Here is a 13,207-nt window from a genome sequence, read left to right as displayed (position 1 = left end):
TTCCTCTTCTAGTTGAGCTCTGATCATCCAGCCATTTAAGCCAGGTCAAGTGGGTATTATCTGCAAGTGTGGGTGTTCTTGTACATATGCCCTCTCTTCTTATCAGCTAGTCGCTTCACTCTCCACTCTAGTCCTCTGTGGCTCTGTCACTGACACTGGGCCCACGAGTCCCCAGGTCTTGCTGTACTGCTGGCCAACCAGGTTTTGACCCGGTTCACAGGAATCTATTGAACGTGGTAGGACTTAGCTTGATACTTCATTGTTGTTTTCCCCTTACTTCCCCTTATCAGTCTGCTTGTGTATTCCCCTTGAGTCTTAGTCTTGGAAGGGGGTTTGCCCTGAGGCGACCCGACCACTTGCCTTAATTTCTCCTGGGCAAGCAATTTGCTTGTTCTTGTAGTAGTCAGTCAGACCACCATTATTGTTTTTTATTTTTCTTGTTGGTCTTTCTTTTAGGAAGTATCTTCTGTTCTTTTAGCTGCTCCAGGCTGGTCTGCTTGTCTTTTCAAGTGGAAATTTCCCACCTCAGAAGATTCTAGATGGGGTTCAGGATTCCACCTAAGGTCTTATGCAATGCAGAGGCTCCGCAGGAAGCCTCCTTCACTGGGCAAGTTGTAGCCTCATTTTAGATATTGCAATAAATTATAGGCAGAAGACGAATTTACAAGCTTTCTATGGTGATATTTCTGGCTATTCGTATCTGCCCCCCTCAAGTGTCTATTTTATAATGGTGTGCAAGGGAAACCAAGATTCAAAAGACATCCAAGCATCTTAACATTATTTCCCCTCTTTTACCCATTCAAATCATACCTCAATCCCTGTATCCCAGAGCCCTGTTGTTCCAAGTTTGTGCATACATCATTATTTTCCTCTGTCCCACCTAGCCCATGCAAACCTGCCTAACTGTTCTCCCATCCGCTTTGTTCTTCTGTTCCCGTCCCCCTCCCCAGCACCCAAACTACCCTCTGTCTATTCCCTACCCTGTGCTCCACCTTCCCCTCCCTCCCCACATCCCACCCCCTACATACTGATAACCAGCAAAGAATTCCCTGCCCCCTTTTAGTATGGGTTCTTTTCCTTAGTCTTTTACAATAGTGGTCCTATGCAGTATATCTCCTTTTGTAACTGGCTAATTTCTCTCAACATAATGTCCTCAAAGTTCATCCATGTTATGTGGTGGCTTACACCTTCCTGGTTGTTCTTCAAGGTAGCATAATATTCCATTGTGTGTATGTACCACCACAGTTTGTTTATACATTCGTCAACTGATGGCCACTTAGGCTGTCTCCATCTTTTTGCTATTGTTAATAGTGCTGCTGTGAACATTGGTGTGCATATATCTACTCGTGTTATGGCTCGTATTTCTCGTATTACCAAGTAGAGGGATTGCTGGATCATAAGGTATTTGTATTTCCAATCTTCTGAGGAAGCGCCATATTGCTTTCCAGAGTTGTTGGACCATTTTGCAATCCCACCAGCAATGCAGGAGCATCCCATCCTTTCATTTGTTTTATTGGAGTTTTTCCTTGACCTTTTTTTAGTTGAATTCTTAATTTGCATAATTTTGTTCATTCTCCCCACACAGTTGCATACATTCTACAGTTTAACACATGATTTTTGCTCTCCTTAGGCAATCCGGCTCTCCTTAGAGCAGGCCCTACCTCCAGAGCCAAATGAGGAAAATGCTGAGCCTGTGAGCAAACTACGGATCCGGACCCCCAGTGGCGAGTTCTTGGAGCGGCGTTTCCTGGCCAGCAATAAGCTCCAGATTGTCTTTGATTTTGTAGCTTCCAAAGGATTTCCATGGGATGAATTCAAGTTACTGAGCACCTTTCCTAGGAGAGACGTAAGTTACCATGCCCTTTCTTCAAAATGGAAGATATCTCATCATTGTTGTTAAGTACCGTTAAGTCAGTTCTGACTCATAGCGACCCTGTATGGGGCTTCCCAGGAGCATTTGATGAGTTTGAACTGCCAACCTTGTGGTTAGCAACCTACAGTGCCAAACCAGGACTACCATTGTTACAGCTGAACAAAGTAGTCCCCAAAAAAGATCTTTGGTGCAGACTACTACAGAACAGTGCCTCTTTGTTCTGCACACCATTCTTTCCTCAGCTTTTATCAAAATTAGGATTTCCCAAGCCAGAAGACACATGACCAGTAGTCTGTGTAAGAAATCAGGTACTATGTCTTTCTTCCTTCCTAGCTGTTTTCCCTGTGTCAGCATTCAGACAGGCTTTCCCAAGATTTTGTTGTGTATACGTCATTTGGGAACTGCATACTGTTCGATCAAGGTCAAGCTCTACTCTTTAAAGGTGATTTAGGAATGATTTTAGGTTCACTAAAAACAAATCATGCTAAATCAAGAGTTTTTTTATTATTATTATTATTTGATTGGCTTACCTCCCTGGGTAGTCACGAAGAGTGACCTATATTCTCTATAGTTTTATATTTCAGCATGGCTTATACTAGTCTCTCATAGTATTAGCAAAGTTTACAGATAGAACCACAGTTTGTTAGATTGATTGATAAATAAATAGTGTGTCTTGAAAGTGTTAAGAGATTGCTGTATCCTTGGAGAGTACGTGTTGTTATGTGCTGTTGAGTCAATTCCAACTCATAATGACCCAATATGACAGAGTACACCTGCCCCATATGTTTGCACTTTATAGGAGCAAATCATCATGTCTTCTGCCATGGAGTAGTTGGTGAGTTAAAATTACTTAGCTGTCAGTGAGCAGCCTCATTTTTAACCATTGTACCATCAGAGGTCTTATATTGAACCCTTTACTACTTACCATATTTATCTAAAAATTAATTGAAAACTTTATCAGACTATGGATAGTGAAAAATAGGACTCAAGAAAAACTTTAACTGCTAAACCATTGAACCTGAAGACAAAATTAACCTGGAGATATTTTGCAGGAATAGAAAGATTGGCTACCTAGATAGGAAGATAAATTCCTACATTAGGCTTAGACAGATTAACTGCTCAGGATTGGGATAGAAAAATCATACTTAATAGAATGTACGGTTGAATTAAGCTGAATATACATTAATAATGTGTTGTGGCTGCCAACAAAGAGTTAGTTGCATTTTTAGTTGTATTATCATAATAAAAGAATAACTTCATGATTCTACTGAACTCTGCACTAAAACAAACTATCTCTGATAGAGTCCTTAGGCTCCATGCTGAAACAGGAGCACATCTAGAGCAGTGCTGGTAGGAAAATGAGGGAACTAGAAATTGTGTCATTTGAGGAAGTTTTCCTACAGAGACAGAAAGGTTGTGCATGAAAGATATGATTGTTGACTTCAGCTACTTGATGGTTTGTCATATAAAAGAGGTTCTCACTTTGTGAAGTTCCAGGGGCAGAACTAGGACCAATGTGTTGAAAGTTATAGGAAGCAAACTTCAAACATTTTTAGAAAGATTTTCCTAAAACAGGATTATTTTGTATTGTGAGGTAGTGATTTTCCCAGCATTAGATATAGCTAGCCATTCACCACTGAATGTGCCCTTTTCAGCAATAATTGGTACACTGAAAGGGAAGAAATGAGGGATTGGGGAGAGGGATTCATTTCTCGTGGTCCTGCTTTATATGGAATGGAGAGTTTGGACTAACTTACCTTTATTGTATATGGTAAACCTTAAGCTTGCAGTTACCAAAAAGAAATGGTTAATGTTCAACCATTTCAAGAGGTAACATATGATCAAGAGCCAAAGATACTGAAAGAAGAAGTCCAAGGTGCACTGAAGGCATTGGCAAAGAACCAGGTTCCGGGATTTGATGAAATACACATTGAAATCTTTGAACAAACTGATGGGGCACTGGAGGCACTGACTCATCTAAGTCAAGAAATTTAGAAGACAGCTATCTGGCCAACTGATAGGAAGAGATCCATATTTGTGCCTATTTCAAAGAAAGGTGACCCAGCAGAATTTGGAAATCACCAAACAATATCAATAATATCATAAGCAAATATAATTCAAAAGTGGCTGCAACAATGCATTGACAGGGAACTTCCAGAGGTTCAAACCAGATTCAGATGAGGACGTGGAACCAAGGATATCATCGCTAACATCACATGGATCTTGCTGGAAGCAGAGAATGACAGGAAGATGTTTATAAACCTGTGCTTTATTGAGTACACAAAGACTTTGGTTTGTGTGGATTATGACAAGCTATGGACAACATTGCGGAGAATGAGTATTCCAGAACACTTAGTTGTGCTCACGAGGAACCTGTACTTAGACCAAGATGCAGTGGTTTGAACAGAACAAGGGAACGACGAATGGTTTAAAATTAGGAAAGGTGTGTGCCAGGGTTTGTATTCTTTTACTATACTTATTCAATTGGTATGCTGAAGACATAATTTGAGAAGCTGGGTTATATGAAGAAAACATTGCATCAGGGTTGGAGGAAGACTCATTAACAACATCTGCAATGTGCAGATGATACAACCTTGCTTACTGAGAATGAGGAGAACTTAAAATACTTACTGATGAAGATCTAAGACCACAGCCTTTGGTATGGGTTGCACTTCAGTGCAAAGAAAACAAAAATCTTCTCCGCTGGACCAGTAAATAACATTCATATAAATGAAGAACATTGAAGTTGTCAGACTTCAGTTTGCTCAGATCAACCATCAACACTCATAGATGCAGCAATCAAGAAATCAAATAATGTATTGCATTAGGCAAATATGCTGCACAGACGCTCTTGAATGTATTCAAGAGCAAAGATGTCAGTTTGAGAACTAAGGTGCACCTGACACAGATCATGGCATGTGAAAGTTACACAGTGAATAAGTAAAACCATGGAAAAATTGTTGCATTTGGCTTAATAGTGTTAGAGAAAAATATTATGAATACCATGGACCACCAAAAGAACAAACAAATGTGTGTTGGAAGATGTATACCCTAAATGATCCTTAGAAGCCAGGATGGCCAGATTTCATCTCTCATACTTCAGACAAATTATCAGGAGGAACCAGTCCCTGGAAAAGGACATCATGCTAGGTAAAGAGGAGCTTCAGTGAAAAAAAGGAATGGGCTCAAGCACAGCAATGACTGTGAGGTTGGCATCAGACCAGGCAGTGCTTTGTTCTGTTGTGCATAAGGTCACTATGAGGCAGTACCAACTCGATGGCACCTAACAACAACAAAGCATCTGTAATTCTATTATGATCTAGTAGCATGAGTTCTAGTAATCTAAATTAATTAAACACATCAAAACTAAAGATTTATTTAAGGCTCATCGTAATCCCTTATATTGACTGTCAGATTTGCAGGAAACAGCCAGAAACCAGTGATATATTTTTATGGCCACCACCCAGTCACAAATTGTCCCTGAGTGGGTTAAGGATTCTGTCATTTTTGTCTAAGCCCAGGAGACTGTAGTGGAGCCCAGATGCTGGCCTTTCTTCCCTCTTTCACTGGCCCCACCTACTTCTACAAACTCTTCTCCTTATTCATATATAAAGTGCACAGAAATACACAAAGTGTTCTATGGACAACACATCCAGGTAAGAAACTGCGTTAAGTCTGACACCAAGTTTGAACTCTAAACATATTGAACATTTAGAAATGAGCCACTATGAAGAGGTTCAAGATTGACCTTGTTCTCATATATTATGGTGTAGAAGTGATAAAAATCTCACTTTGGTGAATGTACAGAAATTAGAAGCTAAATTGTTGTTGTTGTTATATGCTATTGAGTCCATTCTGACTCATAGCAACCCTGTATAGGGTTTCCAAGGAGCAACTGGTGAGTTTGAACCACCGGCATTGTGGTTCTAAATTAGTACCCCATAGTCCTTGATTTGGAATCCTGGTGTGGCGCTATGGATTAATGCACCAGACTGCAAAGCCATTTGAACTGCAAGGTCAGTGGTTCAAGCTCATTAGCTGCTCCTCGGAAACCCTATACAGGTCGCTATGGGTAGGGATTGACTCTACGGCACTTGACAACAATAATCCTTGATTTAAGGAGCTCTGGTAGCATAGTGGTTATGAATCAGGCTACTAATCTCACGGGCAGCAGTTCGAAACTACCAGCTGTTCTGCGGGAGAAAGATGAGGCTTTCTGCTCTAGTAAAGATTTACAGCCTTGGAAATCCTGTACAGAGTTGCTGTGATTCGGAACCAACTCCATGGCACATAACAACAACAACAACAATCCTTGATTTGAAGTCACTCTCCTTCGCTGGACCTGTAAAATGAAACTACTGAAAGAGACAGAGGCTAGCGTTCTTCCTGGCTTTAAAAAGTAAACTATATTTTTCAAATTGATTATTAGACCTAATTACTAGAGTACATTTTATGATCAGTATTAACAACCTTTCACATGGGATAAAAGTGTGGACTGTGGAAAGTTGTTTTGGAAAAGAAAAGGGGAACTGTGGAGTGAGATGCAGAGGGTTCTTGGGCTGCTACTGCTTGCCTTGAGCTCTACTGACCTTACCCCTAGGCTTAGCCCCTTCAGAGAAGACTGTATTAAATGTCAATATGGGTTAACCCTGAATAGAGGGTCAATTACTTAGTCTAAAAAAAATTTACTCCTGATTTAAATCACTCATCCTTTGTGATCACACTGCTGAAGAAACCTTTCAATCTGATAACAGTCTCTTCTCCCAATATCCCTTTTACTGCTGATCCCATTTTTATCTTCACCCACATCCCATGACCAATTTAGACTAAGTTTAACTCAGTTCCCCAGATAAAAAGTCTAACCACAGGGGTTTGCTCCTACAGGAGAAATCAAGAGCCCCTAGTAATTATCATGTTGTTGTTGTTAAGTGCTATCCAATCAGTTCCAACGCATAGCTAATGGGTTTGAACTGCCAACATTTTGGTTAGCAGTCCAGTACTGATCCTACAGCACCACATCAGAACTCCAGTCACCATCATAGGTCCATTATATAGTCCTTGGCCAACCTGGAATTCTCTGCCACAGATAATTCTGATTAGTCCCTCTCATGCTTAAAAACTCTCCAGCAGTTTTATAAAAATTCATTATCTTAGAAAATATTTCCACTCGTGTTGACCCTATTTGTGTCAAACTATTACAGCACTCCGTAGGGTTTTCAGTGACTACAGTCGTACTGGAGTTGATCACCAAACCTTTCTTTTTTATCACTGCTAGGCAAATTAGAACTGCCATCCTTTCCGTTAGTAACTAAGCACAAACTGTCTTAGACACTTAGTTCCCTACTACACTAGACAGATCCCTTAACTTGGTTTCTAAACCAACAATCTGATCCATCCATACCTTTCCTACTTACATTCTGTCTCTTCTCACTTATTTCCATCACCTGCAAATGTGAACTGTAGCCTCAGGAGATTGCTCACTATTCACTGAAGTTAGAAAAGACTCTCATATTTTTGTATACTCTGTTCTCTCTTCCTTGAATATCCACCCTCACCACTTTACTTGGTCTGTTTGAGCTTATTTTTTAATGCCCAGCTCAAATGTCATTCTGTCTGTGAAGCCGTCTCTCCTCTCCCAAGCAGTTGCCCCCACCTATGTACCCATTATAGCTTGTACATGCCTCTCTCTTTGCACTTGTCCTATTGTTCTATAACTGTTTACAGAGCCTGTCTATATCATGTTCATCTCTAGCTCCCCTGCAGTTCCCGGCATAATGCTTCACATACAAGCCTTACTCAATACCATGCTGAATACTAATGACCTCAGGCTCTCCCCTAAATCTCAGGTTCCAGAGTGAACTAGAGGGGCTGCTCCAAACGAGAACAGATGCCCTAGGCCCACCTAGATCCCACACCTAAACCCAGAAAGCCCACCCAGGACTCATTAGGCCTGCTAGAGCCAGAGGTGGGGTAAGATTTAATGGGCCTTCATCCCTTTCTGAATGCTCTTTCAAGTTGAATGACTAGTGTTTTTGCAAGGCTATTCTGTAACAGCCATCTGTGTCTGCAAGGATTAGGATCTAATTTGTAAAAGTCATCTTAAATTACAACCAAACTAAAGACTGTTAAAAAGCACATCTAAAGACCTTGCCTCTTTAATAACAAATAACCTAAGACTTAACTCTAGAAGTCGTATTGTGTCCTCAGCCTGTCCTCCACAAAGCGAAGACTGGTTTCTCACCAGAGGACCTGTTAAACATTCTTCTCCCACCCAACTCTCGTCAACCAAAACAACGCTCCATGTTAAGATTTCTCAGCTGTTCAACTGTTTACTAAATGTCTACTGTGTATACCTCACTGAACTCAACACTGTGGGGTATCCAGTACAGTAGCAGACACAGGCTTTCCCCAGAAAAGCTGGAGCTAGAGTTGCTGGAAGCATTGGGCTGTTTGTTTTTTTTTCCCCCCACTTTGCTAATAGCAGTTATCAGGAAAAGGAGATGTTTTCTTTCCAGAGCTTTGGTTATTAAGCTTGACTTCTTAGGCCTGTTAGACCTATCTGAACCTTAGTAGTCAATTTGCCTTACTTGGGCACGTGATAGTGAGGTAGATGAGTCCTTAATGCTGAGGAATATCAGTGACCCCACCACTACTCAAAGTGAGAAGCTGCTGGCAGCCTCCACTGCCTCTGTGGATCTACTGTCAGTAGCCTTTTCTGTGCCACTTTCTCATCTCCCTCTTTTCTCCTCCTTTCCCACTCCCTCTTCTTTCCAATTCTATTTTACCTTTTTATCCTTTCTGCCTCCTTTCTCTTCTTCCTTCTTGTTTCTTAATCCTACAATTCTTCCCTTCCCCGCCTCTTCTGTTCTTGTGGGCTTTTGTTTTTGTTTTTTGTTTTGTCTCCTCTTTCTCATGTCACTCAAAGCAGCTCCACTTGCAACTGGAAAATGAGGTCTTCCTATGTATAAAAATATAAATAGTGGAGAGCATTTGGAAAGGAGGATGGGCTCTGGCAGGGAGCTCCAGGGCCATGCCTGTGTACCTTCATCTGATAAAGTCACAGCTCTGTTTTTACCCCAAGAACATTTCTTCCTCTAGAAATACATGCATTCAGGAATAAAAATTATATTTGGACATTTTATATTCTAAAGTATAGTAATTAATATGTTTTCCTTCCCTCCCCCTCTCACCTACTTTGGTTTTTTAAGCTCCTTAAGTATAACTCTTAGGAATTTTTTTCTTTCTTTAACACTTAAATAAAATAAAATACTGAATGATGCAGGAATCATCAAAAGAAGCAATATACAGAGTCATTGTGCCAACAAGAATTGGTTAGTGCTCAACCATTTCAAGAGATAGCAGCATAGTAACATAAACTGATGGTACTGAAGGAAAAAGTCCAAGTTGCACTGAAGACATTGGTGGAAAACAAGGCTTCAGGAATACAAACTGAAATGTATTAGCAAACTGATGCAACACTACAGGCAATCAGTCTTCTATGCCAAGAAATTTGGAAGATAGCTACCTGACCAACCAATTGGAAAATGTCCATATTTGTGCACAGTCCAAAGAAAGGTGATGCTACAGAATGTGGAAATCATTGAACAGTATCGTTAATATCACATGTAAGTAAATTTTGCTGAAGATAATTCAAAAATGCTAGCAGCAGTACATCAACAGGGAACTGCCAGAAATTCAAGCTGTACTCAGAAGATGACATGAAAGTAGAGATACCATTGCTGACATTTGGGTTTTGGTGAAAGTAGAGAGTATCAAAAAGGTGTTTACTTGTGCTTTTTTGACTATGCAAAGGCAGAAACTGTGTGGATCATAACAAATTATAGGAACATTTGCAAAGAATGGGTATTCCAGAACACTTAAGTGTGCTCATTAGAAACCTGTACATAGATCAAGAGACAGTCGTTTGAACCGAACAAGTGGGTACTAAATGATTTAAAATCAGGAGAGGTGTGCAACCAGGATTGTATCTTTTCATAATCCTATTCAATCTCTGTGTTGATAAATAATCTGAGAAATTGGATTATATGATGAAAAATGAACAACTTGCGCTATGCGGATGACAGAACCTTGCTTGCTTGAAAGCCCATAGGACCTGAAGCACTTACTAATGAAGAGTAAAGACTACACAGTCTTCAGTATGGATTGCACACAATGGGGCGGGGGGGGGGGGGATTTCATAACCAATAAATGGAGAAAAGACTGAAGTTGTCAAGACTTCATTTTTCTTGTACAATCTTGTACAATCAACAATGGAAGCAGCAATCAAGAAATCTAGCAACGTATTGCATTAGGCAGATGTGCTACACAGTATCTCTTTAAGGTGTTCAAGAGCAAGAATGTTACTTAGAGAACTAAGGTGTGCCTGATCCAAGCCATAGTATTTTCAGTAGCCTCATATGCATATGAAAGTTGGACAATGAATAAGGAAGGCCTGAGAAGAATTGATGCATTTGAATTATGGTGCTGGAGAAAAATAGTGAAAGTACCATGGACTTCCAGAAGAATAAACAAATATGTCTTGGAAGAAGCTCAGCCAGAATGCTCCTTAGAAGCCAGGATGGCTTCTTTGGACATGTTATCAGGAGGGACCAGTCCCTGGAGACATTGTGCATGATAAAGTGAAGGGTCAATGAAAAAGAGGAGGATCCGCAAGGAAATAGATTGACACAGTGGCAGCAACAATAGACTCAACCATAACGATTCCGAGGATGGTACAGGAACAGACAACTGTGTGTTGTTCTGTTGTGCATAGGGTGACTGTGATTCATAATGAACTCGACAGCACCTAACAACAGCAAGAGCAATTCTTAAAATGAACAAGACAGTGGCTATAGACAAGCTACTAGAAGAGGTTTTCACAGAGTAGGCCTTCAATAAAAGCTTATTTAAATGAATTGGGGGAAAGCCTTACAAAATTAGAGTATAGTTTGTTTCCTTTACTAATCCACTTTTATTGCACTAAGCACTGGAAATGCATTGCTAAAAAACAATGACAGTTGTCGGTGTGGCGCTATAGGATAAACACTGGACTTCTGAGTGCAAGGTTGACAGTTCAAACCCACCAGATGCTCCTCTGAAACCCTATACAGAGTCGTAATGATTCAGAACCAACACAACAGCATGTAACAACAGCAATTTGCATTCTTAAAGAATGTGTAGTGTATATTCAGAAGCTACTGCTAGATGATATTTGACTTTGTCAGTAACACAAGGATATCCTGTTTCCCACCATAACAAAGCAGAAGCAATCTCATTTATATTGCATTCATGTATTAGTTCTTTCATAGCATAAAACATTTGCTGAGCAACCACTGTTTACTGCTCCATACCAGACCCTGGTGATACAGGAATAAAAGAAATTGTTACTGACCTTGAAGAGTTTACATTTTAATGAAAACATACATCTAAAACAAATTATACCCACAGTTGGAAGGACAGGACAGTTCTGCCTACAGTGATACAGGAAGGTATTACAAAGCAAATGAATTGGGCCTAAACCTTGCACAGAGAGATTTTGGGTGGATGAAAGCAGAATGGTATGGTTAAAACTAAAAGTTTTGGTGATAGTCCAAATAATACTCCATTACATACCTGCTGTATGATACTGGACAGGTCCCTTGGCCTCACTAAACTTTTATTTCCTCATCTTTGAAAGAGCAATACTAATAATATCTTAGACAGTTTGGGTAAAAGTTAAGTAAGTGAATGTAAGCTACTATGTCCCTAATTTAAAATGAGCTGTATGTGTTTACAATATCCTGAATAAAGAAAGGCAAAGAAGGGAGGGAAGGTGTGCAGCTAAACAAAGCATAACAACAGTCAAGTTGTTCTCTAGAATCTGGATATTTGTGTTGAAAATATCCAAATGCTGTAACCTAGGTTTAAGAATATGTCATTAGAATCTTAATAGCTCCTCCTTGGAAAACATCTCAGCGAGCTCAAGGCCAGTGCTGTCATTTTGTAGGTGGGAGAGTCAAAGCATGGTAAAATTCAATATGTTATTATGCAGTCATAATAGCAAAACTGATAATCATACCCAAGCTTTCTTAGGGTCATTGCTTTTTAAGATCTTGATTTGTTGGCTCCTTTTAAAAGCCGATTAGATGCATTTTAGAATTCCACTTTAAACTTAGAGCCAGGGAACATAGAATCAGTATTCATGACTGCTTAGTAGATAGTTGTTGAATGAACATTATTGTTGTGTTATTGTTAAGTGCTGTTGAGTCCGTTCCGACCCATAGCCAGCCTGTATAGGGTTTCCCTGGAGCTGCTGGTGAGCTTGAACACACCAACCTTGCAGTTCAAGCCAACTTTGCAGTCCAGTTCATTAACCCACAGTGCCACACCAGGACTATATCCCACACATCTAAGAAAGGGAATTAAAGCTGCGTCAAAGAGGTGACACAGAAAAGAAAGAGCCAGACAGAGAACCAGGATCTCTATTCCTACAATCCATGGTTATAGATAATATTCAGGTAACAGAGTGACTTTGGGAATTTGCAATAAATTGAGTTCCAGGCACCAGTATTTTAAAATATTCTATATTTCAACAACCTTCATGCATTTAATATTGTAGTGAGATTAATTTCAATTTATATTGGACTCAACTTATTATTTTAAAGTAAAACCAGAAGGAAAAAAGTTTAATGCATTAAACTTTGTATGTATTTAAAACTGTGTTTCGAACTAAACCAAGATGAAGCTTCTAATGAGTAAGACTCATGGTAAAGTGTTGCTGAGCTGGCTTCATTCCCCAACTTTCAGGTATTTTATATCGTTTTATCTAATTACTGAGATGTTCCACTCTCCTAAGTGATCAAAATTCAGAGAATAAGGACTGTTGTTGTATAGTTATAGATCACAATTAAATACCTACTTTGTCACTGTATCACTTCTTTCTGTAAACTTTTCAAATCTATTTCTTCACCTTGTCACTGCTCCCATGACACTGCCCAACTCTAAATCTTCATAACTCAGATTCAACATCTCCCTACTTCTAGTCATCCCCTTCCCTTGTCCATCCTGCCTCCTCTCTCAAGTTATTCTTCTGAGGTAAATTTTATGATAATGTCTCTCTTGCTTCAGTCTCCAGTGGTTCCAATGGCCTACACACAATAAAGTCTAAACTCCTTATTAAGGCATACAAATCCTTCAAAATCTCACACCATCTGCTTTTCCTGCTTAATTCCTCTCATTCCCTCCTGTGAGTTCCCCACCATATTGTTGCTGTTGTTAGCTGCCATTTGAGTCAGTTCCAACTCATAGCGACTTTATGCACTACAAAACAAATTGCTGCCCTGTCCTGCACCATCC

At 39.9% G+C, this 13,207-nt stretch overlaps 1 protein-coding gene across 1 annotated transcript in view; it reads left to right on the top strand.

Annotated features, from left to right (window-relative positions):
* The window catches only part of FAF1 (Fas (TNFRSF6) associated factor 1), a 665,112-nt gene that overhangs the window by 574,975 nt on the left and 76,930 nt on the right, over positions 1-13,207 (top strand). Inside the window, exon 18 of the mRNA XM_006839751.1 lies at positions 1,631-1,846. Coding sequence (XP_006839814.1) covers positions 1,631-1,846 — 216 coding nt within the window. The remainder of the gene's footprint in view (positions 1-1,630; positions 1,847-13,207) is intronic.

Source organism: Chrysochloris asiatica, unplaced genomic scaffold, assembly GCF_000296735.1.
Source record: "Chrysochloris asiatica unplaced genomic scaffold, ChrAsi1.0 scaffold00026, whole genome shotgun sequence".
NCBI classification, from domain to species: Eukaryota; Metazoa; Chordata; class Mammalia; order Afrosoricida; family Chrysochloridae; genus Chrysochloris; species Chrysochloris asiatica.
Note: the sequence above shows the minus strand (reverse complement) of the source record. Positions and strands in the feature narration are given on the sequence as shown.